The 22,761-nt window shown below is 47.4% G+C and overlaps 3 protein-coding genes across 3 annotated transcripts; 2 read left to right on the top strand and 1 right to left on the bottom strand.

Moving 5' to 3' along the window:
- Positions 1 to 125: 125 nt before the first annotated feature.
- On the top strand, positions 126 to 4,138 carry LOC117837422 (probable glucan 1,3-alpha-glucosidase). Its single transcript, XM_034717041.2, has 6 exons — positions 126 to 1,743; positions 1,868 to 2,141; positions 2,219 to 2,354; positions 2,555 to 2,765; positions 2,855 to 3,061; positions 3,555 to 4,138. The coding sequence occupies exons 1-6, from the start codon at positions 187 to 189 to the stop codon at positions 3,921 to 3,923; spliced, it is 2,754 nt and encodes a 917-aa protein (XP_034572932.1). The 5' UTR covers positions 126 to 186; the 3' UTR covers positions 3,924 to 4,138.
- A 540-nt stretch (positions 4,139 to 4,678) lies between these two features.
- LOC117837423 (protein DETOXIFICATION 42) lies at positions 4,679 to 15,466 on the bottom strand. Its single transcript, XM_034717042.2, has 14 exons — positions 15,307 to 15,466; positions 9,945 to 10,324; positions 9,719 to 9,840; positions 7,173 to 7,379; positions 6,887 to 7,080; positions 6,650 to 6,785; positions 6,383 to 6,479; positions 6,164 to 6,264; positions 5,916 to 6,079; positions 5,739 to 5,810; positions 5,511 to 5,627; positions 5,324 to 5,419; positions 5,112 to 5,233; positions 4,679 to 4,979 (listed from the first exon to the last, which is right to left on the bottom strand). Exons 2-14 carry the CDS (start codon positions 10,166 to 10,168, stop codon positions 4,937 to 4,939), a joined length of 1,695 nt encoding a protein of 564 aa, XP_034572933.1. The 5' UTR covers positions 10,169 to 10,324; positions 15,307 to 15,466; the 3' UTR covers positions 4,679 to 4,936.
- A 2,940-nt stretch (positions 15,467 to 18,406) lies between these two features.
- On the top strand, positions 18,407 to 21,317 carry LOC117835588 (polygalacturonase). Its single transcript, XM_034714946.2, has 9 exons — positions 18,407 to 18,825; positions 18,926 to 19,063; positions 19,161 to 19,331; positions 19,457 to 19,477; positions 19,552 to 19,759; positions 19,878 to 19,959; positions 20,207 to 20,315; positions 20,882 to 20,998; positions 21,093 to 21,317. The coding sequence occupies exons 1-9, from the start codon at positions 18,607 to 18,609 to the stop codon at positions 21,315 to 21,317; spliced, it is 1,290 nt and encodes a 429-aa protein (XP_034570837.2). The 5' UTR covers positions 18,407 to 18,606.
- Positions 21,318 to 22,761: the final 1,444 nt, after the last annotated feature.

Raw genomic sequence — 22,761 nt, 5'->3', positions numbered from 1 at the left:
CGTGAACACAAATGTAATCCCGCAGCGCGGCCCGCTGGCAGCTAACAAACTCAGCCCAGCCTGCTCTCGCGCGTTGCTGACCCCTCCCTTCCAGGACTCCGGCCGAGGAAAAGGCTCCACAGGGCAGTCTACTACTGTCTCCAGTCCCAGATCCACCCATCCGCCACCGGCCCCGCCGCGCGCACCATGGATCCCCCGCCGCGGCGGCTAGCCGCCCCGCTCCTCCTCCTCCTGCTCGTCGCCGCGGCCTCCCCCGCCGCGCGCGCGTGGAAGAAGGACGAGTTCCGCAACTGCAACCAGACGCCCTTCTGCAAGCGCGCGCGGACTCGCGCCCCGCACTCGCTCGACGCGCCGCTCTCCCTCGCCGCCGGCTCCCTCGCGGTCTCCCCCGACGGCTCCATCTCCGCCGAGCTCTCCCACCCGTCCCGCCCGCGGCCCCTCGTGCTCCGCCTCTCCGCGCTGCCCCCGCACGCGCTGCGGCTCCAGATCGACGAGGACTACTCCACCGCCACGCCCCCGCACCGGCGGTTCCAGGTCCCCGACGTCCTCCTCCCGGACCTCGAGGCCCGCACGCTCCACCTCCCCGAACCCAAGACCGCGGCCGGCGTCTCCACCGTCGCGCTCTCTTCCGACCTCGACGTCGTCGTCAAGCACGATCCGTTCGAGCTGACCGTCCGCCGCGCCGGGTCGGGCGATCCCGTGCTCTCCTTCAACTCCCACGGCCTCTTCGACTTCGAGCCGCTGCAGGTGTCGAAACCGGAGGAGGAGACGTGGGAGGAGCACTTCCGAAGCCACACCGACAAGCGCCCCCGCGGCCCGCAGTCGATCACCTTCGACGTCTCCTTCTATGGCGCCGATTTCGTCTACGGTCTCCCCGAGCACGGCTCCACCTCGCTCGCCCTCCGCCCTACTCGCGGCCCGGGGGTCGAGGAGTCCGAGCCGTACCGCCTCTTCAACCTCGATGTGTTTGAGTACCTCCACGAATCGCCCTTCGGATTGTATGGCTCGATCCCCTTCATGATTGGGCATGGTGCTCGGGCGTCGTCAGGTTTCTTCTGGCTCAACGCTGCGGAGATGCAGATCGATGTGCTTGCACCAGGATGGGATGGGGCCACTACCCTGGAGACCGGGCGGATCGACACTCTGTGGATGGCTGAGGCTGGTGTCATTGATGCGTTCTTCTTTGTTGGTTCTGAGCCCAAGGATGTCGTCAAGCAGTACATAAGTGTGACAGGCACACCCGCAATGCCACAGCAGTTTGCTACAGCGTATCACCAATGCCGGTGGAACTACCGTGATGAGGCAGATGTTGATGGAGTGGATGCTGGATTTGATGAGCATGATATTCCATATGATGTGCTCTGGCTTGACATTGAGCATACTGATGGCAAGCGGTATTTTACATGGGACCATTCAGCATTCCCCAACCCAGAGGAGATGCAGCGAAAGATAGCAGGTAAGGGGAGGAAGATGGTCACCATCGTGGATCCCCATATCAAACGGGACAATTCGTTTCATCTCCACCAGGAGGCAACAGAGAAGGGGTACTATGTGAAAGATGCGGATGGGAATGACTATGATGGTTGGTGTTGGCCTGGATCATCATCCTACCCTGACATGTTGAACCCTGAGATACGTGAGTGGTGGGCTGACAAGTTCTCCTATGAAAACTACAAGGGATCAACTCCAACACTGTACATTTGGAATGATATGAATGAACCATCCGTCTTCAATGGCCCTGAGGTATGTTGTGTCATTGATTTATGATGCCTTGCATCCTCTTTTAAGTTCTGATGATGAAGTATATAGAAAAACATGAAATCTGTGCATGGATAAATCTTGGTAAAACATTTTTGTCCTTAAATAGGTCACCATGCCTAGGGATGTGATACACTATGGAGATGTTGAACACCGAGAATTGCACAATGCATATGGGTACTACTTCCATATGGCTACGGCAGATGGGCTTCTCAAGCGAGGCGAAGGGAAAGACAGACCCTTCGTTTTGTCAAGGGCTTTCTTTGCTGGAAGTCAACGGTATGGTGCAGTTTGGACAGGCGATAACTCTGCAGACTGGGATCACCTGAAATCTTCTATTCCAATGGTCTTAACTCTTGGTCTTACTGGCTTGCCCTTTTCTGGTGGGTCGAACTACCTTGCATCTTCACTTCAGTATTCTTGATGCTAGAAGCTTTGCTAACATTTGAAGCTTTAACAGGTGCTGATGTTGGTGGATTCTTTGGAAATCCAGAACCTGACCTATTGGTGCGTTGGTACCAAGTAGGAGCCTTCTATCCTTTCTTTAGGGGCCATGCTCATCATGACACCAAGAGACGCGAACCATGGTTATTCGGGTAATTCTTCAGATACTGAACTTTGTGAAAGTTTGATCTTTGAAGTTTTGTAACTTCTCATCGACATTTGTGATATTTGAGAGGAAGAAATCACATGATGAGACTTCATGATTGTGATTTAGACCTTTTTTAGATGATTAGTTGGGAAACATAAATTTCATTCTTTTTCAGTACTAACACAATCTTCTTACTTACTTTAGAGAGCGAAGAACTGCCATCATAAGGGAGGCAATACATGTGCGATATTCATTGTTGCCCTACTTCTACACGCTGTTCAGAGAGGCTAGTGTAACTGGAATTCCTGTCATGCGTCCTTTGTGGTTAGAATTCCCTGATGACAAAGAAACATATAACAATGGTGAGGCTTTTATGGTTGGGCCAAGCCTTTTAGCTCAAGGAATATATGAAGAGGCAAGTAAAGCTGCGATGCTTTTCATGGTTAATGAATGTTTGCTGAATGATGTCATAATTTATTTGTTAATATGACAATCTTCATGCAGGGCCAGAAATCAGTGTCGGTGTACCTTCCTGGGAAGGAATCATGGTATGACTTGCGAAACGGATCTCCATACAAGGGAAGCGTGTCACACAAGCTACAAGTTCTTGAAGATAGTATTCCCAGCTTCCAAAGGGGCGGTACAATTGTTCCAAGAAAGGATAGATTCAGGCGCAGTTCTACTCAGATGGTGAACGATCCATACACCCTGGTATGCCGAACATGCTTTCCTGTGTTAAAAAAACATCTAATCTATTCAACACATATGTTCTTCTGTGATTTTATTTGGTATTATCGTGGTTCTATAATTCCATCGACTTGTTTATTCCACTGATGTGCAAATATTTGTTAAAGATGAACCCTGTGGCTCATAATTTTTTTATAGTACTGTTTGTCCTAGAGGCAAGTTGCATGTGAACCTTAGATAGCTACCTTCCTGCTAGTTATTCAGATGCTCAACTAATAGATCAATTTCCAATGTTTGTTTAAATACCAGATTCATTGGTTTGTTAGACAAGGGCATATGCAAGTTCTTGCTTTGAAGTAGAACATTGATATACACATAATTTCCTCAAATTGTATACTGGCTACATATTTGAGACTGCAAGCCTGTTTGGTTGAAGTAGCACGCTACTGGTACAGTTTATTTTCGAGTATGTATATCAAAAGAAACTAATTAACTTGTGTTACATTGCTTTGATCAGGTGATAGCCCTCAATAGCTCAAATGCTGCCGAAGGCGAACTTTATGTGGATGATGGGAAAAGTTATGATTACCAGCATGGGGCATTCATCCATCGCCGTTTTGTATTTGCCGACAATAAGCTAACTTCATTGAACATTGCACCTGATAATTTGGGCAAGAAGAAATTTACAAGTGAATGTGTGATTGAAAGAATTATAATCCTTGGCTTACGATCGGGAGCAAAGAAGGCTATTATTGAGCCTGAAAACCAAGAAGTGGAAATTGAATCAGGGCCAGTTAGTTTAAGGAGTGGTTCCAGCCCGGCTGCACCAACAATTCGGAGGCCCAACGTTCGCATTGCGAACGATTGGACAATAAGGATAGCATAAGAGGTAGGTCATTCACATCTGGAGCCTGATGTCTCTTTTGGTCGTCGTCAGGTTGCAAAATTAGGCCAACCTTAGAAGTTTAGTTGTGGCCCCAAGCGTTGTCTGTGGTAGCGCAAATCAATATGCTTTTGTGGTCTCCAAATTTCTGCATGTAACTGGTACTCAAGCTCCGACTGCCAATTTTGACATAAATCGAGACAGAAATTGCTGATGTATATTTGTAGCTTTGGTACATTACTACTTTGAGTTTTTGATCTTGCAAAAGAGATATACAATTCACTGAGAACATTACAATCGGATTGTTTTATCTTAACATTTCTTTATCTGATACTATAATGTTATTGGCCACACTGTTATATCATATTATTTACTTATTTTTGCAACACGTAAACAACTAGAACAATCTCATGTTGTTTGCACCTCTTCTATATTCCTGGAACTAGTAAAAGTTGCTATGATTTGACTATATAGCACAATGTGGTGCAATACAGTTTATCTGCAAATTGGCCCTAAGTTGGCCATACTCAATTAGCCAGTAGGATTCGGAATTCCAGAACTTGACGTGCTTGGCATTCCATTCCTAAACTGCAGGGAGTTTCCAGTTTATTCATTACCAGGTTCCTGTTCCTTTGAAGATTCAATTATGTATTGTCTGGTTACCGCTTAATAAATCATTCTGAACTGGCACTATAGTTTTTGCATGATCTCAAATAAGAAAAAAAACATATATCTTGCAACAAAAAAGAAGAGTGGAATTGCTGGACAGAGCAATGTACCAATGTAGATATTAAACTGCCATCAGTGGCGTACTACAACATCATGAATCACAGGGGCAAGCGTAAACTCTCCCCTCACGTCAACGATCAGGAAGCAATGGCTCCATCTAACTTCGATGTCCGAAGCTTGAACACCAACACGACACATACTATACTATGCTGATTTTACACGAGGCGCGCATGCGCAGCCTATCTATCAGCATCGTGCCGCAGATCATCTCTGAAGCCAATCCACCATCACTTCCTGAGGAAAGTCCATGGTCCCCTCGCTGCCCCCATCCTGAAGATAAAAGCAACAGCATAGATGAGCCCTAGTGCATCCTAAATTCCTGATGGCCAGAGCTAGCAGCTACTGAAGAAATGGAGGCCCTGTAGTCTGTAGAGCGAGGAGGATAAGGCAGTAGTATCATACCTCCAGGTGCTAGCTATGGTCCTCAGGCTCATGTAGATCGTCAATGCGATCCATATACCGATGAATCCGTTATGCGCAGAAAGGTACACCAGGCACGGTATGGACACAGAAGCAACGGCAACCTGAAGATGTCCATTGGGTTCATTGTCGTGAAGAGTTTCAGGGCTGAAACGTGACGTGATGTTTTTTTATCAGATGTGAAGAGAGTTTACCATGGAGTAGGCAGAGTATGTGTAGTCTGATGCTCCAAAGTTGATGCCATCGAACACGAATGCCAGGGAATTGATCGTCTGCGTGCCGGCGACAAACTGAACCGAAGTAACATTTTCTTTCAGCGCCTGAATCTTAAGAATTGCTCACGGACGGTGCTCACTTTTAACAGCCAGGCTAGGTTCTTACCGGGATGCCTTTGTGAATGACTTCAATCACGGGCAGGTCCTTTGTGAAAATGCCAGCTCCAAACTTCATGGCAAGTCCCAGCACAACAGTGAGACACATGCCCAGAACGATGCTCAGCTGCAAGGTGAAGAGGACCATTAGCATGAACCCAATTTGTAGTAGAAGGAAAACAACTGACAAGAATCTTGTAAATGCTACTGCAGTACTGCTCCATCAGTTGTGAATTACCTGCAGCACACGAGATGTCGCCGCGACCACCTTCTTGTTATCATTTTTGGCAAACGCACTTGCCAGCACAGCCTGCAATCAGTCATTGACAAAACAGTTCGGTTGGTAATCCACTTTCAATTCTGCGGTTTTCTCCACGAACAGTCTACATAACACCGGAAAGGTAATCTGACTGACCTGTCCTGCCACGGCCAATCCATCGGCAAGAAGAGACGTGGCGAGCCAGAGCTGGCAGCAGATTTGGAAGCCGGCCATGATGGTTGGTCCTTGGCGGGCAGCCAGCGACGCCGCCAGGGTGACGCAGAACGTCACTGCCACAACCCTTGCGAGCAATAGGAATCCTGAAACAGAACGAAAGTTCAGAGTCCTTTTTCGAGGATCCTTTAGAGATGTTATCTTGTTTCAGGATTCCAACGGTATCTCACCACATCCAAGAAATCGCCCAAACTTCAGAGATTTAATGCTAGGCGGGATAACATCAACTTGCTGGACGAGCCGGCACAGCAGTATCAATGTTATCAGGTACCTGCAATAAGGAGAAAGAAGTCAGGATAAGCTTATATCATCAAAATACAGAAGCTGTTGCTTTCCTCTCGGAAAAAACAAGGAGTTAGCTGTACATGTGACTGGTGTCTGAAACTTACTGAGAAGCAACATGAGCAACAGCTGCGCCGGTGACACCCATATGGCAAACAAACATCAAAATCGGGTCTAGTATGATGTTCGTCGCATCACCAACCACTGTAACGAAAAGGTTACTATGTAAGCTATGATTTATACTGCACTTTAAAGCTCAACTTCGAAAAGAAAAACTGCATTTGAATGCTTGCTACTGTGAATTTTGTCGGATGAATGAACAGTTCCTCAGTTTCATTTGTACTGCAGGTGAGGGACACTGTTTTTGTTCTTACCAGTAGCGTACAACGGTGTCTTTGTGTCCTTGAAACCCCGGAAAACCCCTTGCATGGCCAGGGACAGTAGCACAGCAGGTGCACCAAGTGATCTTATTGTTAGATAGCGAACTGCGGGTCCTTGCATTGGCGAACCCTATAATAATAACGCAATATAAACAAAATAAAATATTATGATGCATGAAACTACACCGGTAAATCAAGTTTGAGCAGAAAAGGCAAGAAAATAGCACTCACAGACTTTACACCCATGATACTTAGTACAAATTTCGCTGAGAAAACCAGGAATATGGCCTGAAGCAGCCCAAGAATTGAACCAACTATCAGTGCTGACGTGACTGAAGGAATGTACTTCTTCTTGCTCCCATGGTTGGAGAGCTCTGTACACTCTGTGGGGATACATGTGTTGACACATTCTGCAATATCAGGACCTGGAAACAAAGCTTGACATTAGATATATGCAGAGGTGAATTAAGTTATGACTCAAAATCTGAAACCATATTGTGTTCCAAGAACTAGGTACCAGATACAGGCGAATTGTTGGTTTCTGAATCCACATGGGAAGCTTTCTCCAGGTCATGGCTGCTGTTTTCTTCGACAGCTTTACTAATGATAGCATCTTCCTCCGCGACAAATGATGTTGTTACGCTAACAAGAGGGTAGATGCAGACTTTTGACACTTGGTTAAATATGGCAATTGAGACGCCAACAGCAGCAATCTCCACCGAACCTGATCATCAATCAATTGTACACACGTTAATTTCGCAGCATTAAGTTTCAGGCTACTAATATTGATGTTATCGGCTATATTTCTCAAAAAAGGTTTAAGTGCTTCCACTTATGGCTTTGCATCTAACACAAATTTTTGGTGGCAATCTAAAGTTATTGATCTGACAAAATAAAAGAGTATAAAAGTGCAAAAGTGGAAAAAATAGCGAAATAGGCTTATCTAACAAAAAGGAAACGATAACCATCTTATAAAAAAAGAGAGTACTAAAACAGAAAGGATGCTCTTGGGGCACATGACTAGGTCCTAGTCTCTGCGGCAACCAATTGTGACGAGAAAACGGCAGCACACGTGGAGGAAGATTCAGAAGGACGCTATTGTGATATGTAGGTTAGGTAGAACGACATATGCTTTCGACGGGGTTCTATATGCGGAAAGAAAAGGGCAGTTATCTGAAGGCACCTGCTGAAAGTACGCATATATAATTGCCTATCTAGATGAAGCTCAAGGAAGAAAGAACAGAAGTGGAATATTGTGGAATCAATAATAGGTCTAGGTGAAGACATTCAGGTCAGATCTCACCAACATTGATAAGAACAGAAAAGGACCTGCCCTGGTGAGCATCATTGGTAAACATGAAACGTTCGAGAGCACGCACACGTCTTGGAAGTTTTTAGCATGTACTCATTCGATTGGCCGGCTATGCATCAAACGGAAAGTGACATTGCAGCATAAATGAACTTTGTTACTTTGCCAGAATCACAAAGTGGAAAGAAGTAGCGAATATTCACAAGAATTGCAAGACTGCCCAGGGAGGTAAATTGGAAATGATGAACTCGGTATTCTCGTCCTCCTTCGTCTTCTTTGCTTCAACGCTTAAGTTGCATAAGGGAGTCATCAAATAATTGGATAAATATCGAAAATATTGTCTATGGAGAGGATCTGATTTAAATTCCAAAAAGCCGGCCAAGGCTGCTTGGCCAATGGTTTGTCTTCCTAAGAAGTAGGGTGGTTTAGGTGTCCTGAATATTTCTTCACATAATGATGCACTCCTACTTTAATACCTTCACAAATTCTTCTCTAAGGCAGACATCCCATGGGTTCATTTAGTTTGGGATAACTATTACTCCAATGGACATCTACCTGGGCAACAGAAAAAAGGCTCCTTTTGGTGAAGAGATATTGTCAAACTTTTGGACATCTACAAGGGAATTGCTTCTATCTCTGTCTCTGATGGCTCCACGGTCCTATTCTGGAGTGATCTATGGAATGGGCGAGTACCCTCACAATCCTTCCCAGAACTGTTCTCCTTTGCAAAGAACAGGCTCATAACTTTCCAATGGGCTGTGATCTCAACAAACTTTTCCTAGAATTTTCATCTGCCTCTCTCCTGCCTCTCTCCATCCAAGCATATGAGCAGCTTTAGGATCTACAAGGAATTATTCAGCAAATACCAGCTTCATCAGACAAAGACCAGTGGTCCTATATCTGGGGAAACAATTCTTTCTTTGCAGCTAAAACCTACAAGACAATAATTGGTCAGAGAAGTGTCCATCTAGCTTTTAGGTGGATTTGGAAATGCAAGTGCCAAATGAAACATAAAGTGTTCTTCTGGCTGCTAATCATACATAGACTAAGCACTAGAGATCTCCTCGGAAGAAGAAACATGCAGCTAGAATCCTACACTTGTGACCTCTGCATCCTCCACAAGCGAGAGACGGTGCCACATTTGTTCCTCAGATGCAACTTTGCCAAGGCATGCTAGGCCTCAATGGGAGTTTCTGTTGTGACTACAAGACCAGTTTTGCAGATTTTTAGGCTTATTAAGGATAAGCTTCAAGTCTCTTTCTACATGGAAATCATCATCGTGATGTCTTGGAGTATTTGGTGCACCAGAAATGATTGGGTATTCAACAACATAGATCCGACAGTTGAAGATTGCAAGCAAAAATTCATGAAAGAATTTTCTCTACTTCTCTTTAGATCCAAACCCAGTATGGCTCCCCAAATGCATGCTGGGCTGCAAGTCTTGTAATTTTCTTGTTTTTCCTCTGGTTTTGTTTCTGTTTTGCTTTTGCTTTGTATGGACCTTTTTATTTGCTTTAACATATAATCAGTAGGGGCCTTGCCCCTCCTGTTTCATAAAAAAAAAAAGAACTGCAAGACTGACATAGGAAAAGGAAATAAGCTAACTGCAAGATCGACAGGCATGTAAATAAAAAGGAAATGAGTGTGTAGGTAATGAGCTTGATTCTGAATGCAGTTACCAAGTGCGGCCATAGCAATGTACAGGCGAATCGATTAATAGGTACGGCAAGATATATCTCCAGCTGGAAGGTTACCTAAACGGCCGATGAACGCCGTGTCGATCAGGGAGGCGAGTGGATCGGCCGCCAGAGCAAGCGACGCGGGCACCGCAATGCGGAGCACCTCCGATCCGAGCTCGTCGAGCTTGAAGACGCTCCTGCGGCAAAGTTTCAATTGGATCGGAGACGTCAGCACAAGCATGATCGGTCGACCACACCAGTAAATAGAAATGCAAGTGTTCTTAACAAGCAGGAAATGCACCGGATGTTCATGATGAACAGATGGAGCCCCGTCTTCCTGGGCCCGCACGGCAATGCCGGCGCCGGCGGCAGCATGTCCTCCTCCGCCTTGCTCTCCTCGGCGGCGCTACCACCGCCGTTCGTCATCGCCGCCACCGCCGCGGCGGGGATGGCGACGTGCTTCTCGGCAGGCACGCTAGTCGTCACCACAGAAGCAGCAGCAGCAGCGCTGTTGTTGTCCTCCATGCTCCAACCAGGTGAACACAGCTCCTTGCTAGAGTGAAGAGCGAGCAAGCAGGAGACGTCGAGGAAGAGGTTGCGGAGGACGCTCCCGTACTTATACACCTGCTGCGTGCCGTGCCGTGCCGCGCTTGGTCTTTGCGTCGATCGTCGATCGATCAGCTGCCACAGCCCACAGGGGAATGAAAAGCGAGGCGCATGTCAGTCCCGTTCTCCTCTCTGACACAGAACTACTACAGTTGTATCGGTTACCGCACCCCGTGGAGCGAGCGAGCGCCGCCGCCCGCGAGCGCATGCGACGGAAGCAAAGTCCGAAACAGAAAGGCGGACGTGACGCACGGCACGCGGCGTGGAGGACAAAGGGCGCTACGCTAGCCACCCCACTCGGCCACCGGGGTGGGGAGACCACTAGGCGCGCGAGAACGGACGCGACCCGAGGCGGGGCGAGGCTGGGCCAGCCGACCAAGAGGCTGCGCGGCCGGGGAGGCGCCGGCGGCGGGCGGCCGGGTCTGACCGGGATCGGGATGTGTGCGTTGTGGCCTTGTGGGTTGCGCGGAACGCGCCAGTGTTGAAGCACTACGGCTGGCTGCTGTTTAGGTTGCGTGCTCGCTGCTCCAGGTGACGCGCCCGACGGTTGGCCGCGGCGCCGGCGGCGTCACCGCTGCACTTGGGCACTGCAAACCACACGCCGCGCCGTCGGGGCCTCTCCAATGTGCAGGAAAATCTGATCCTATACAATTAATGCTTCCAAGGATTCAGGTTTCAGACATTATGCGGCTGGTTTCATGAGGAACTCAACTCCATGTATGGAATCGGGTACCAGCGAATAAATAACTCGAAACTCTCACACCAAAGTCTGACGCAAGCACACAACGTCCAACTCAACAGCCACCGCCGATTCAAGTGGAACCGAGCAGGTGTTTTTTTAATCGAGCGGGTCCCACGCAAAATAGCAGGTAACATCACATCCATGGGGACCCACGACCAGGTGCGGTACCATGCATTTTGCTGGTGAGGATCGCTCGGGCCTTGCCTTTTGTGTTGTGTCATGGTAAGTACGGGTACGGCTCGCCCGCGCCGGCCGTACGGGGCGGCCGGCGACGGCAGCATGGCCTCCGTCTCGGATTACCCCAGGTGGAGAAGTGACAAGGCAGCATGAGATGCTGGTATGTGGCAGATCAGTGGGGTCCTGCGAAAACGCCTGTGCTAATAACAAGCTCTGTTGTGTCCTGTCCTCAGACGGTCAGACCCTGTCCTGCCGTCGGGGAAGCGTTTGCGCACAGTGAATTACGGGCACCGGAGGCGGTGTGGAACTGTGGGTGGAAAGTGCTTCCAACTACTGGCTACAACTCCGAGGACACTGCACTGCCACTGCAGCCTGCAGGCGACGGCGGCGCCGGCGGAGCTAGATTTGATTATGATCGTCAGGTAGCCGCCGCATGCGTAGCCACAAAATCCAGCGACGTCTCTTGCGGCGACCGGATAGAGAGATTCGGATCAACGGCGGCAACGGGGTGTGGGCAACACGAGGCACTAGGCAGGCAAGGATTTGTGGCAAAACTTTTGACCAGATGGCAGGATGCAGCTGGGATGACTGGATGGATTGGTGCCTAGCTTGGTGGTGGCGGCTTAGGCCTTGTCGCCTGGATAAGGCATAAGAGTTCGTTCTCAAGATTCTTGCAGGAGGGGGCCTCCGGATGCTTTGGATGCAAGCTCAACATTTTCAGGTCTGTTCATGGCGTGTTTATGGGTTACAGTATACTGTATACACAAGTAATTTTTCAGGGAAAAGTGTCACTGAGTTATGTATAGCAATCTACAACGAAGATTTTGTTTTTTTCAAAATACTTTTCGTGGTGGCCTCGCCGGTTTGGCCTGTTACGGGACGGTTTTCTGGATCCGTCACCTTGACTGCCTGCCAAAAGTTTCTGCGCTGAACAGAGTAGGGTACTGAGTTTTTCGAGGTGCTACTTCCTTGCAAGTTCTGGTGGCAGTGGTGCGTTGCATTCGATCGGTTCCCCCTTTTCCTTTTCTTCTTTTGGGAGCAACGGAAAGAGGCAAATCCTCTCGGTTCGTCCACTAGAAGTGGAGCTCTTCAATCGCTCACTCCTTCCAAGGAGAAAGATGAAAAGAGGACTATCATTTCCTCCTGTCCTGTTTCGATTTCTTTTTTTAAAAAAAATCCCAACCAAAGAAGAAGACAAAGAAAGGATATCGCCAAGGTAATAAAAAGGAAAATGGGGGTAAACTAAAGTTTGGGTGTGTTTTTTTTTCAATTTATACCGTTCTTCCTTGAGTGTACCTAGAATTCCTTGAGTGCATGATCTGGCTAAAGTTTTCAAGGACTATACTACTTCCGGTATGGAAAATATTTTTTCCAACTTAATCACTTACTGGGTTGTTAGCTACCATCCGAGAATTGATCTTGCAAATACCACGAAATAAAGACATGGTTTTCACCAAATAAAAAGGAAAAATGTTATACTAGTTTTTCTTCATTGGTTCGCTTGCTATTGCATATTTGTACGAAGAAGACAAAACATCACTAGCTCTCGCAGTTACCTTTGCTAAGCAAACTATAATAAAATAAAACGTCAGATGTAAACTATGCAATCCCTCGCAAAGGAAAAGGAAAGAAAAAACAGCATCTATCTGACTCCACTGAATGTCAAATTAGTGCTGGCATGATGTTAATCCACTAGCAGTGGAGTAAGCACAAGGATGTACATTACTGCAATGATAAGAAGGTTAGTGGGTAGCCCTTTCTCAATGTGACTGGCAGTGTTGTACCAGCTTGCTAATCTAGGCCATAATTTGGACATCAAGTGGAATCATTTTTTATATATGTGACAAGTCAAAAAAGAAGCATGAGTACATTCCTAACGTGCACGATAAAACGCGGTCTTGGATGCCTCCGTACAAGTAAGAGCAACCACAAGGCATCATGCAATTATCTCCACTTTGCACTTGATGTATACTCCATTTGGCCTATCAGAAGTGCAAGCATCGAGCACGTTCAGTGTTTGGTCATGGATGAGGATGTCTTGTCAAATAAGTTGTAGCATTTATGTCCCAAAAATCTAAGATATCCGACAGCATGGTTTGAGTGATTGGACAATATATAGATAAGTTTTGAGAAAATCTTTGAACACGTCTACAACTCTAGCTGTCCGATCTCAATTATTTTGCAGGCGCCTTGCCTAACGTCGTGTATGATCTTTGGGCAATTCCGCTCCACGAAAAAATTGAGAGGAATTTCTTGGTTCTTCCTTTTCTTTTTTGCTTTAGTTGTACTGCTAATGGTTTTCTTAAATAATAAAAAAATATGATACCCATTAATAACAACAAAGGAGGCCTACACCAGTATATCTAAAGCATTATATTTTGGTGCAAATGGATGTCCCCAGGGTTATTCACTGTCCATCTTAGTTCGGGAAATAATACTCCCTCGATCAGTAAATATATGACGCTTAGCATAAGCAAATTGGTTCACTATTTTTTTTTCTTCTCGAACACGCGGAAGAACTGTATTTTTTTACTAGGAGGAAAATAGACAGTTGTTTATACAAGGCGGAGCAAGAAGTGCTCACCATAGCTGATCTTGCAATGACTCTAATTACAAAGGAGAAACAGCAACCAGAAGCTAACACCCGCAGCACCTAGGCGTATTAGTGTATTACTCGACGGGTTCACCATTTTGAAATAAACTCCAAACAAATCCACTGATTCGCTTGTGTCAAGAACGGATGTAGTACTACTAGTTTTCCAAAGATGAACCCCCATTTTGAAATTAATTACCAGTATTAATAGTTGAACTATGAGGTGCGATGGATATCCTCGGTCATCAATTAGGCATTATTCCAGACCTTCTTCTCTCTCTCTCTCTTTTTGTGTGTGTGAAAAACTGCACAGAGCGTGCTTCGCGTTCGGTCTAGTACCATACAGAATCGATTGATGTTACCAAGTTAATGTTCTCTCAAAGCCACGTTCAACATTAGTAGTGAGACAGGAAAATTTTAGAAACACCAAATTAAACTAGAATGGAAATTAACTGTCTGGGTTTCAATATACTGACAAGGTGTGATTCGACCATGAGATTTAATCGATCATATCCTCTGCTCCCAACGAGAGTACGTGTCCAAAGATTCGATGACCAAAAGAATGAAAGAAAAAAAAATCTTGATACGGAAATCTTCCTATTTTGTTTTTGAGGTCAGATCAGGGCCGGGGGTGGCTGGCAATAATCTTTTGACTGTTTAGCCACTTCTAGAAGCAAAAGGAGAAAAGAATGTCGACCACGCACGGTTCGTATGCCCAAGAAAAGCTCTCGCTCGCTAAAATGCGAGCTGCGTCATAGCCAAGTTAATCACCTTTAGGAAACTAATACGCTCTATCTGGACGCATCGTGTCTGCCAGCTTTTGGATGTGCGATCGAAATGAACGAGCAAAAGGGCTTTTACAGAGCACAGATCGAGAGCTGTGTATAATGACGTGTGCGTGTGCGGTGTGCGTAGCGCCCTAGCTAGGCCCTAGCCTACTGATCCTTGTTTTCTTCAACAACGACGAGACGTGCTTTCGGTTTGCGCCAGCCATGCATCCCCTGAAACTGAAATGTGCGCCACTTGCTGATTCTTCGTTCCCTCTCAAAGTTGTTGGCTCACTGTTGAGGCCCAACAACACGGACAAGAATGCTAGCCATGATACTATTTCTAATGGAACTTGTGTGTTTCGAAAATGTTCCGAGTAATATTCGTTTCAGAAAAGTTATTCGAATGGAACCTACGTGGTTTTAATTTTCTTTTTCCCCTTTGGAGTGGTAATGAAATGGAGTTTTCAGAGAGCCGGCGACCCCCTGCACTTGCAAGGAAACTTGCTTGCCACTGCAAATGTCCGCGATCACATTTTGTAGCAAGCCCGGCCGGGTCCCTATCGTCGTTCACCTAACTCAAAACGTCACCGGCCGTACGCACAGGCACTGCGCAAACACAGTGGCGTTGGCGTGAGATCACGCCTTGCGTACTTGTGGTGCCGTACGTGCGCGCCATCCATCCGTCATGGATCTCTCTTGCAAGTTACGGCGTACAAGCAAGAACGAACACGGCAGAAAACTGATGCCGATCCCATGGGGTACGGTGAGCACGTACCTTTGGCCTGGCCTGGATTGGCTAAGACACGCACGTCCCGCCGGCGGGTGTCCAGCACCAGAGGCTCTCTGCTCGATCAGCTTCGTCCTTGCTCTTGACGTCCAGCTGCTGCTGCTCACAGCTCACTTGCCTTGCTGGGGCTGGCTGGTGGTGGCCTGTATAAATAGGCGGCATGCAGAGGCAAAAAAGCAACGCAAAGGCGCAGGCGCGTGCGCGGGTGGGTGCGCGTGTACTTGCGCGGCGGTCGCGCGACGGCTCGAGGGCCCGGCGGATTCTCGGGCAGGCTCCCTAGTCCCTTGTCTCTCCCTGACGCCGCCGCAGCTGTTTGGCAGAATTGGATGGAGTCCAGGCCGGAGTCGCAATAGCGAGGAGGGCAAGCAAAAGAAGGCTTGTTTACTCGCGGGACGCGTGGTCTCCACATGCCCCTCCCCCTGTCGCCGCCCGCCCGCGCTCCGGCCGCGGCACCGAGCACCGTGCCCTCTCCGACGTGTCACCGGAGGATTGGGGGATCGCCGGCGGCTCGGCGGGCGGGTGCCAATCGGAGCGCCGCGACGTGCAGCCGTGCAGGATCCGGTAGCGTTCCGGTATAGAAATGGGGGATAATGTCGAGGAGGGCCGGCAATGGAAAGCCTGGCCCACTTATCACAGCCCACGTCGCTCTCGGCCCCCGGTTTCGTTCGGCGGGGTCTGGTGATTGGGCCTGCTAGTGGAGGGGGAAAGCCCCCGTGGGAATGTTAGGTCTACTACACCGCCGGCCGGCCTTTTACGCGGGAGAGAGACGGGAGTGGCAGCGAGCCAGTGTGGTGCACGCGCCCGGGGTATTTTTATTCATCGGCGACGGCGAGCAAGCTAGCGGAAAGCACTTTGAGGGAGCACTGCGCCTCTTTGATAAGCTGATCTGGTGATTTCCTTTTTGGCCTGACTGGCTGCGTGTGTTGGCCCCCGCTTTGGGCAGAGGAGGCGGCACAATTCGTGCTGCCGGGGGTGGCCAGTTTGTTGAACGGCTGCTCTCAACCTCACACTAGCTAGGCAAGCAAATATACAATTGGATGCTAGAGAAGGTTCTATGTGCATGGCCAACCTCCTAGCATTTTCCCAGCTCCTGCATTAACCTCTCTAGTCTCTAATCTAACCAAAGAAAATGTGAGTGCCCATATCAGCTCTTTCCTTTTCGAAAGGGGTTGCTGACAGGCCTTGCTTTACTGGCTAAGTGGCAGAGTTATCTTTCCAAGTTTCAAAGTGCAGTGTCCCTTTGTATTGTTTTTTTTTTTGAAACGTTAAAGGGCAGGAGCACTGCCATATCATATAAGAAGGAAGAGAGTGACAATGTCAAAAGTTACATATAGGAGATTACATGAAAATTATCAGGCTCATTACTCGTGACAACCATTTGAACACTAAGAAAATTAACCCAAGCTAGGCGCTCCACATGCCTTCCTGCACATGCCTACTTCTTCCTTGATCAGGTGGAAAACCTGCAGAGGGGTGCATCTGTTACCCTCAAAAATTCTTCAGTTCCTCTCTCGTTCCACAGATTCCAAGCAGTGTATATTAGGATGCCTGCACCTGTTCTGTTTTCTTTTGTGATCGCCCTTAGGGAAAGTGACCACCATCCATGTATTGTGAGATGGATGAGTTCTTCAAGTGGGCTAGTTTGTTCCAATCACGCTGTGGACTGCCGGACATCCATGTACTCGATTGCTAGTTCATCGAACGAACGCGAAAAAAGAGCGCGATGGGAGGTGACATCTAGCGCATAATCGAACGAGGGAAGCCGGCAAAAATATCGAAGAGGACAGGGGTACGTACACCTTTAGAGGAGAAAAGGGCAATTCCATTGTCGTGTCATGCTGTTCAGGAATTGTTATCAGCTGGTGTCAGTAAATACAGTAACCTTCTTTACATCACAGTCAAAAGTGGTGGCCTCTTTTCACATAGGTGGATTTTTTCATGGATGTCTGCGATTTGCCGAAAGAAAGCATGCAAAAAGAGCGACGCTGGATGGAGGAAATCTCTGCCCCAGTGATTTCCCCGGTGAAATCTTTGCATGCTGAACCTGAAACATTTGATCTGACACCACGTTCTTGTTCCGGTGGCGGTGCCAGGGAGGAAAACTATTGATCGAGCCTTTAGCCAACGGGGTTCGTTGCTGGGCTTCATCTCCGGCGCAGGACGACATGGAAAAGCAGACTGCTCTTCGCAAAGCTCTGAGTCACGACAGCCCAAAGGTTAGGGCACGGCCCGCAGCGAGTTCGAATAATAATGGGCCACCACTTTCCAAATTGCCTAGCCCTAGCTTGTTGGCGACGACGCCGGCCTCAGCAAAATTATAAGTCGAAAGAGGAAAAAAAAAAGTGTTTGCTAGGCGCACGTGTCATGCGCTAGCCACCATCCGAGGGTGGTGAACCTTCAGATGGGGACGTCAAGCCGGTGCTGGCGACGAATTTTGATCCTCAAGTTTGTTTGTTGCTCGAAAGGTGTGCGTGCCGCACACGATCAAACCCACAGCGACACGTCTCCCGCCGTGCGCTAGGTACGGTGTGCCTACGAGGCACGTCGATGTCCGGACGGGACCCATTATGAGGCAGGGCACCTCTGCAAAGACCCCCGATGTGGGACTAAAAGGATGTTATTAGCTTCCTGTTTAAAGAGAAATACAAAAATACATCTAGCGTCGTGTCCGCTTTGTTGGACCCAAGATAAGTTTACAACTGGCGTAGGACGGCCCAGATTTTGGCCCAGGACCATCGACCTCGTGGCCTCCTTTCCCCTCCACAGTCCCCATCCTTCCTTGCTTTGCTTGGGAAACCTTGGCAACAAATCAAACATATTTGGTCGGTAATTAATCCATGCGTTAATGCTTTCCACAAAGACAAGTATCCTCTAAAAAATAGTAAAATTTATTCCAAATAGATGCACTTACGATTACGAGTCACAAAACGGCCTAATTGATCGTATCCCAAAATTCCTCTTGAAAAACTTGTCAACTCCAAATACACACTTGAAACAACGCCTGCACATCAAGCTGAGGTAGTCGGAGGGACAAATGGAACCCAGCAGACAAGCTCTTGGGACCCACATGTCATCGTGAGCTCAAAGTGTAACGAGGCCACTCCGGGATCTGCTGCTCTAGCAAGATCACAATAGCGCCCCCGGCTGTCAGTTGCAGAGCTCGCTAGCAACGAAAGAGTCGTGCTCGTTAAGTTCGTTCTCTCCAAAGAATTTGGATCCTAATGCCCATCCCTTCCTCCCCTCCATAATCGCTGGGTTAATCTCTACGCCCGAGTGCTTCTACTTCACATGGGTCTAGAGAGGCTTCTTCTAGCCTTCGTCGTTGCCATGTGGATCTTTCCTTCCATGCTGCTGACACCTGCCAACTCGGAGGACGTCTTTCCAGAAGCTGACGGCCCGACGGCAGAAAGTTCAGACGAGCTGCGGCTCAGGTCCGGGCCGCCGCCGAGGGTCGTCGACGTCGACGACTACGGAGCGGGATCCAACGGCGGCTGTGACGACACCGAGGTGAAGCTGAGAGCTTTGAATTTCTCGCTGCTGCAATCTTCTTGAGACGCCAAGAGGTTGGCTGCTCCAGCTGTTTTGATCGGTGCTGCAAGCGTTTCAGGCGTTTCTTGCGGCATGGAGGGAGGCCTGCAACTCCACCGATTACCGGTCCATGTTCCTCGTGCCCGAGGGGAAGACCTACCTCCTGATGCCCGTGACCTTCCGTGGCCCCTGCAGAGCTATCTCGATCACTGCAATGGTGAGCTTGCTTGCTACTTACCGTATCAATTTACAAATCGTTCAGCGTTACCCGTGCTGTGAATTGTGATGTCCATTGCTTCATTGCAAATGATCAGATAAAGGGAACGCTCGAGGCTCCGTCCAACCGATCGGTCTGGCTGGATCGCAACCTGCAGGAGTGGATCACGTTCGAGGGCATCGATCGCCTCCATGTACTCGGTGGCGGGACGCTCAATGGGAACGGACAGCAGTGGTGGATCAACTCGTGCAAGCTCAACAAACCAATGGTAATTGTTTTCCCTGACAAAAAAAAAAGGTCCTTGAACTCAACATATGACTTGCACATTTCCAACTTCTCACTCGATAATTAATCTTGTTTTGGGGGGGCGTATCTTTTGCTTCCATCCATCAGCGATGCATCAAGGGCCCGACGGTACCTCCCTGAGCCAGCATTTTTGCGCCTGAAGTAGCGTGCATCCGCGATGAGTTTCGGTTGGCGACTTGCAGGCGCTGTACTTCCGAAGATGCACGCACCTGGTCGTGGAGGATCTGCAGGTGAGGGACAGCATGCAGATGCACGTCGCGATCTCCTACTCGTGGAACGTGCTCGTGTCGAAGCTGTTCATCACCGCGCCGGGATGGAGCCCCAACACTGACGGCATCCATGTATCCAACAGCAAGGAAGTCTCCATAAGCGACTGCACCATCAGCACAGGTACTAATGCAATAGGAAAACATGGAAGTATTCACCTGGCTAACACTCCTGTACTTTGTGATCAGACGTAACATTGGTTAATTTTCTTGTTTTGCTTGTTGCTTCTGAGTTAGTGCAGGTGACGACTGTGTATCCATTGTGTCTGGATCAATGTTTGTACGGGTGACCGGCATATTTTGCGGACCAGGCCATGGAATAAGGTATATCCGTACATAACTGAATTATAAGCTAGCAGAGTGGATGATTTTAGTCTAAAATAAAAAGATTTAGATCATGCTACAGATCCATTGAAATTTGGACTTGCACGTGCTCCTTACGAATACCACATCCAGTGCTAACAGTAGGCATTCCATGTTTCAAGTTTTGGCATTTGTAAGGACATTGAGACAAGCTGCACGAAGGGTTCTGAATTTCTGGTGATTTTCTTGGCGTTGTTTGCTGTTGCAGCATTGGTAGCCTTGGAGCAAGCAACTCGTGGGCCCATGTCTCTGACGTGCTTGTGGAGAAGGCCACACTGCAGGGCACAACCAACGGTGTGCGGATCAAAACTTGGCAGGTAATGCATGGCCTTCTTGCTAAGCGCCATGGAAACTTGGACAGTTCAGCCTTTTTTAAAATTTTGAGGAAAAAAGGATGCTCTCAAAAGGAGCGGTGCAGCTCTACAGCCTTCTATTCCTTAGTTTCACAATCCCCTGTTCCTTTTTTTTTCCTACCAGCTCTGTAGACTGTAGCATGTACAATAGGGGCTACAGGTTACATGCGTCAGTAGTACAATACAACTTTTCTAAAAAATGGGGTACAAATAATGTAAGAGGAAAACAGTGAACGCTTGAGATGTCTAAGTAACTTGCATTTTATATTTTTTAATAGCACCAAACAATATGCGTATAGTCCTTTTAGATAATGATATGCTTATAGTCCTAAAAAGAACATTATGCATACATGTGTATTTCTACAAAAAAAAAGGTGCTACGTTATAGTACTGGAGGACTATTTCTCATTTTCTCTAGAATAATAACTGAAGTCCTCCCGAAAGCAAGATATATAAATTTGCAAACATATATTTGTTTTGTTGTGGTACATATTTTTATTTTACGATGCTTCTTACGGTTTGATTATCAGGGAGGGCATGGTTTTGCTGAAAGAATAACCTTTCAAGATGTATCAATGCATAATGTTACTAACCCGGTAATTATCGATCAAAATTATTGCGACCCCAGGAAACCCTGTCATGAACAGGTAATGACCCCTAAAATGGATCTAAATTTCTTTGCTAATTTAGATATTTAGAAAACCGACATTTTTCTAACAATTTCTACTTTGTACCATGTAGGGATCAGGTGTTGCTGTACGTAATATACATTACAGAAACATATCTGGAACCAGTGCTTCAAAAGTTGCCATCAGTTTCATTTGCAGTGAAGCTGTCCATTGTGATGGAATAGTGATGCAAGATATAAACTTGGTTGGAGAAGGAAGACACACTGCATGCTCTTACAGGAACGCCACAGTAGCACAATTAGGGTATATCTTCCCCTTTTGCAGTGTGGAAATGTAGTACCATAGCCCGTAGGCTAGGACATGTTGCGCATGTTTATTCATTTGGAGCATTTTAAGAAAGCAGTAGGGGAAAACACATGATTCAAATGCCTTGATACTCTCGAGTCCTACATGAATTTAGAACGCGAGATTTTAAAAGAAGCGTTTTGATGTAGCACAACTTTGGAAGAGTTTATTGAACGAGAGAAACACACATCATCATGTATTGTACTTCTCAACATTTTCGAGAATACGCAGGAGAGCTGCGTATCTTTGTATTAAGAAGAAGAGAATAGTTCAAATTACAACGCGGGCCTCCCGGGCACACGCACACGGTTCAGTTTTTATAGGTATTACATTTTGGAAGCAAACAACCGGAGGGCTGTGGCCTTAACACGTTACTGACGTTGAGCTTCCACTGGTGCCGGCCAGCCTATGATGGATAGCTGCTTAGCGCCTGCACAAGACCATAGCAGCGCCTCCTCCAAAATACTCTGCACCAGCTGTGTCGGTTGCTTGAATGAGCCTCTGGTGAACACCCGATCATTTCGTTCCTTCCATAATTTCCAAGAGGTTAGCATAAAGGTAGAGTCCAAGCCTTGCCTCAGCCGAGCATTTGTTGCCTCTCGTTTGTGGATCCACCAGTCCATGATTCCCATTCCATCGTTAGGTGCATGATGTTGCAAATGCAGGAGTGTATCGACGTGTTGCCAGACTTGTTGGGAGTAAGGACAGTGAGTGAAAAGATGATCAACTGTCTCAGATTCCTGATTGCAAAGAGCACATGTTGTGTTGTCCTGTAACCCACGACGGTGCCTTCTATCGGCCGTCCAAAGGCGATCCTTGGAGGCCAACCACATGAACAGCTTCACCTTTAGTGGAGCCCAAGCTTTCCAAATCAATTCTCCCCCGGCAAATGTAGTTGCGCCATAGAAGAGAGCCCTATATGCTGATCTTGTTGAAAATGTGCCAGACGGTTCCCATTTCCAAGTGACCATATCCTCAACGCCGGGGCTCAATTGAATCTGATCCATCGCGTGCCATAACTGAACATATTGGTGCAGTGCGGTTACTGTAGCCGGTCCAAGTGGATCTTATATTGTACTTCTCAACATGAGGTTAAGGTTCTGGCTTATAATCCTATATAAGTGGATCTTATTCTTTATTATCAATGACCAGGATCTTACTTTTAAATTTTTTTATTCTTTCACAAGTAGTGCAAGCGTAGAAATTTTCTTGGTTATTTGTTCTTTTTACACGTGGAATGACCGGATGATCGTGTATACCGGTTTGAAAATCGAATGAACATAACATGTACAAACACATATGCCCAAATAATGCAGACTATTCAGATGTAGCAGCGACAAGGCTAGTACGCTGCACTCTGGAGCCTGTACACATTTGCAGATGTGCTTGCTTGCATAGATGTATGCATCGCGCGCGCGGCGAAGGAAGCTGAGCTA

This window comes from Setaria viridis, chromosome 9, assembly GCF_005286985.2.
Source record: "Setaria viridis chromosome 9, Setaria_viridis_v4.0, whole genome shotgun sequence".
Lineage (NCBI taxonomy): Eukaryota > Viridiplantae > Streptophyta > Magnoliopsida > Poales > Poaceae > Setaria > Setaria viridis.
Note: the sequence above shows the minus strand (reverse complement) of the source record. Positions and strands in the feature narration are given on the sequence as shown.

Excerpts from the sequence above, each read along its gene's own strand:
- LOC117837422 (XM_034717041.2), top strand. The coding sequence starts at position 187 with ATGGATCCCCCGCCGCGGCGGCTAGCCGCCCCGCTCCTCCTCCTCCTG. Across the intron at positions 2,142-2,218 it reads TACTGGCTTGCCCTTTTCTG|GTGCTGATGTTGGTGGATTC; the intron begins GTGGGTCGAACT and ends AAGCTTTAACAG. Across the intron at positions 3,062-3,554 it reads TGAACGATCCATACACCCTG|GTGATAGCCCTCAATAGCTC; the intron begins GTATGCCGAACA and ends TGCTTTGATCAG.
- LOC117837423 (XM_034717042.2), bottom strand. The coding sequence starts at position 10,168 with ATGGAGGACAACAACAGCGCTGCTGCTGCTGCTTCTGTGGTGACGACT. Across the intron at positions 5,811-5,915 it reads GATTGGCCGTGGCAGGACAG|GCTGTGCTGGCAAGTGCGTT; the intron begins GTCAGTCAGATT and ends GACTGATTGCAG. Across the intron at positions 5,628-5,738 it reads CGACATCTCGTGTGCTGCAG|CTGAGCATCGTTCTGGGCAT; the intron begins GTAATTCACAAC and ends TTCACCTTGCAG.
- LOC117835588 (XM_034714946.2), top strand. The coding sequence starts at position 18,607 with ATGGGTCTAGAGAGGCTTCTTCTAGCCTTCGTCGTTGCCATGTGGATC. Across the intron at positions 19,960-20,206 it reads GGACCAGGCCATGGAATAAG|CATTGGTAGCCTTGGAGCAA; the intron begins GTATATCCGTAC and ends TTGCTGTTGCAG. Across the intron at positions 20,316-20,881 it reads TGCGGATCAAAACTTGGCAG|GGAGGGCATGGTTTTGCTGA; the intron begins GTAATGCATGGC and ends TTTGATTATCAG.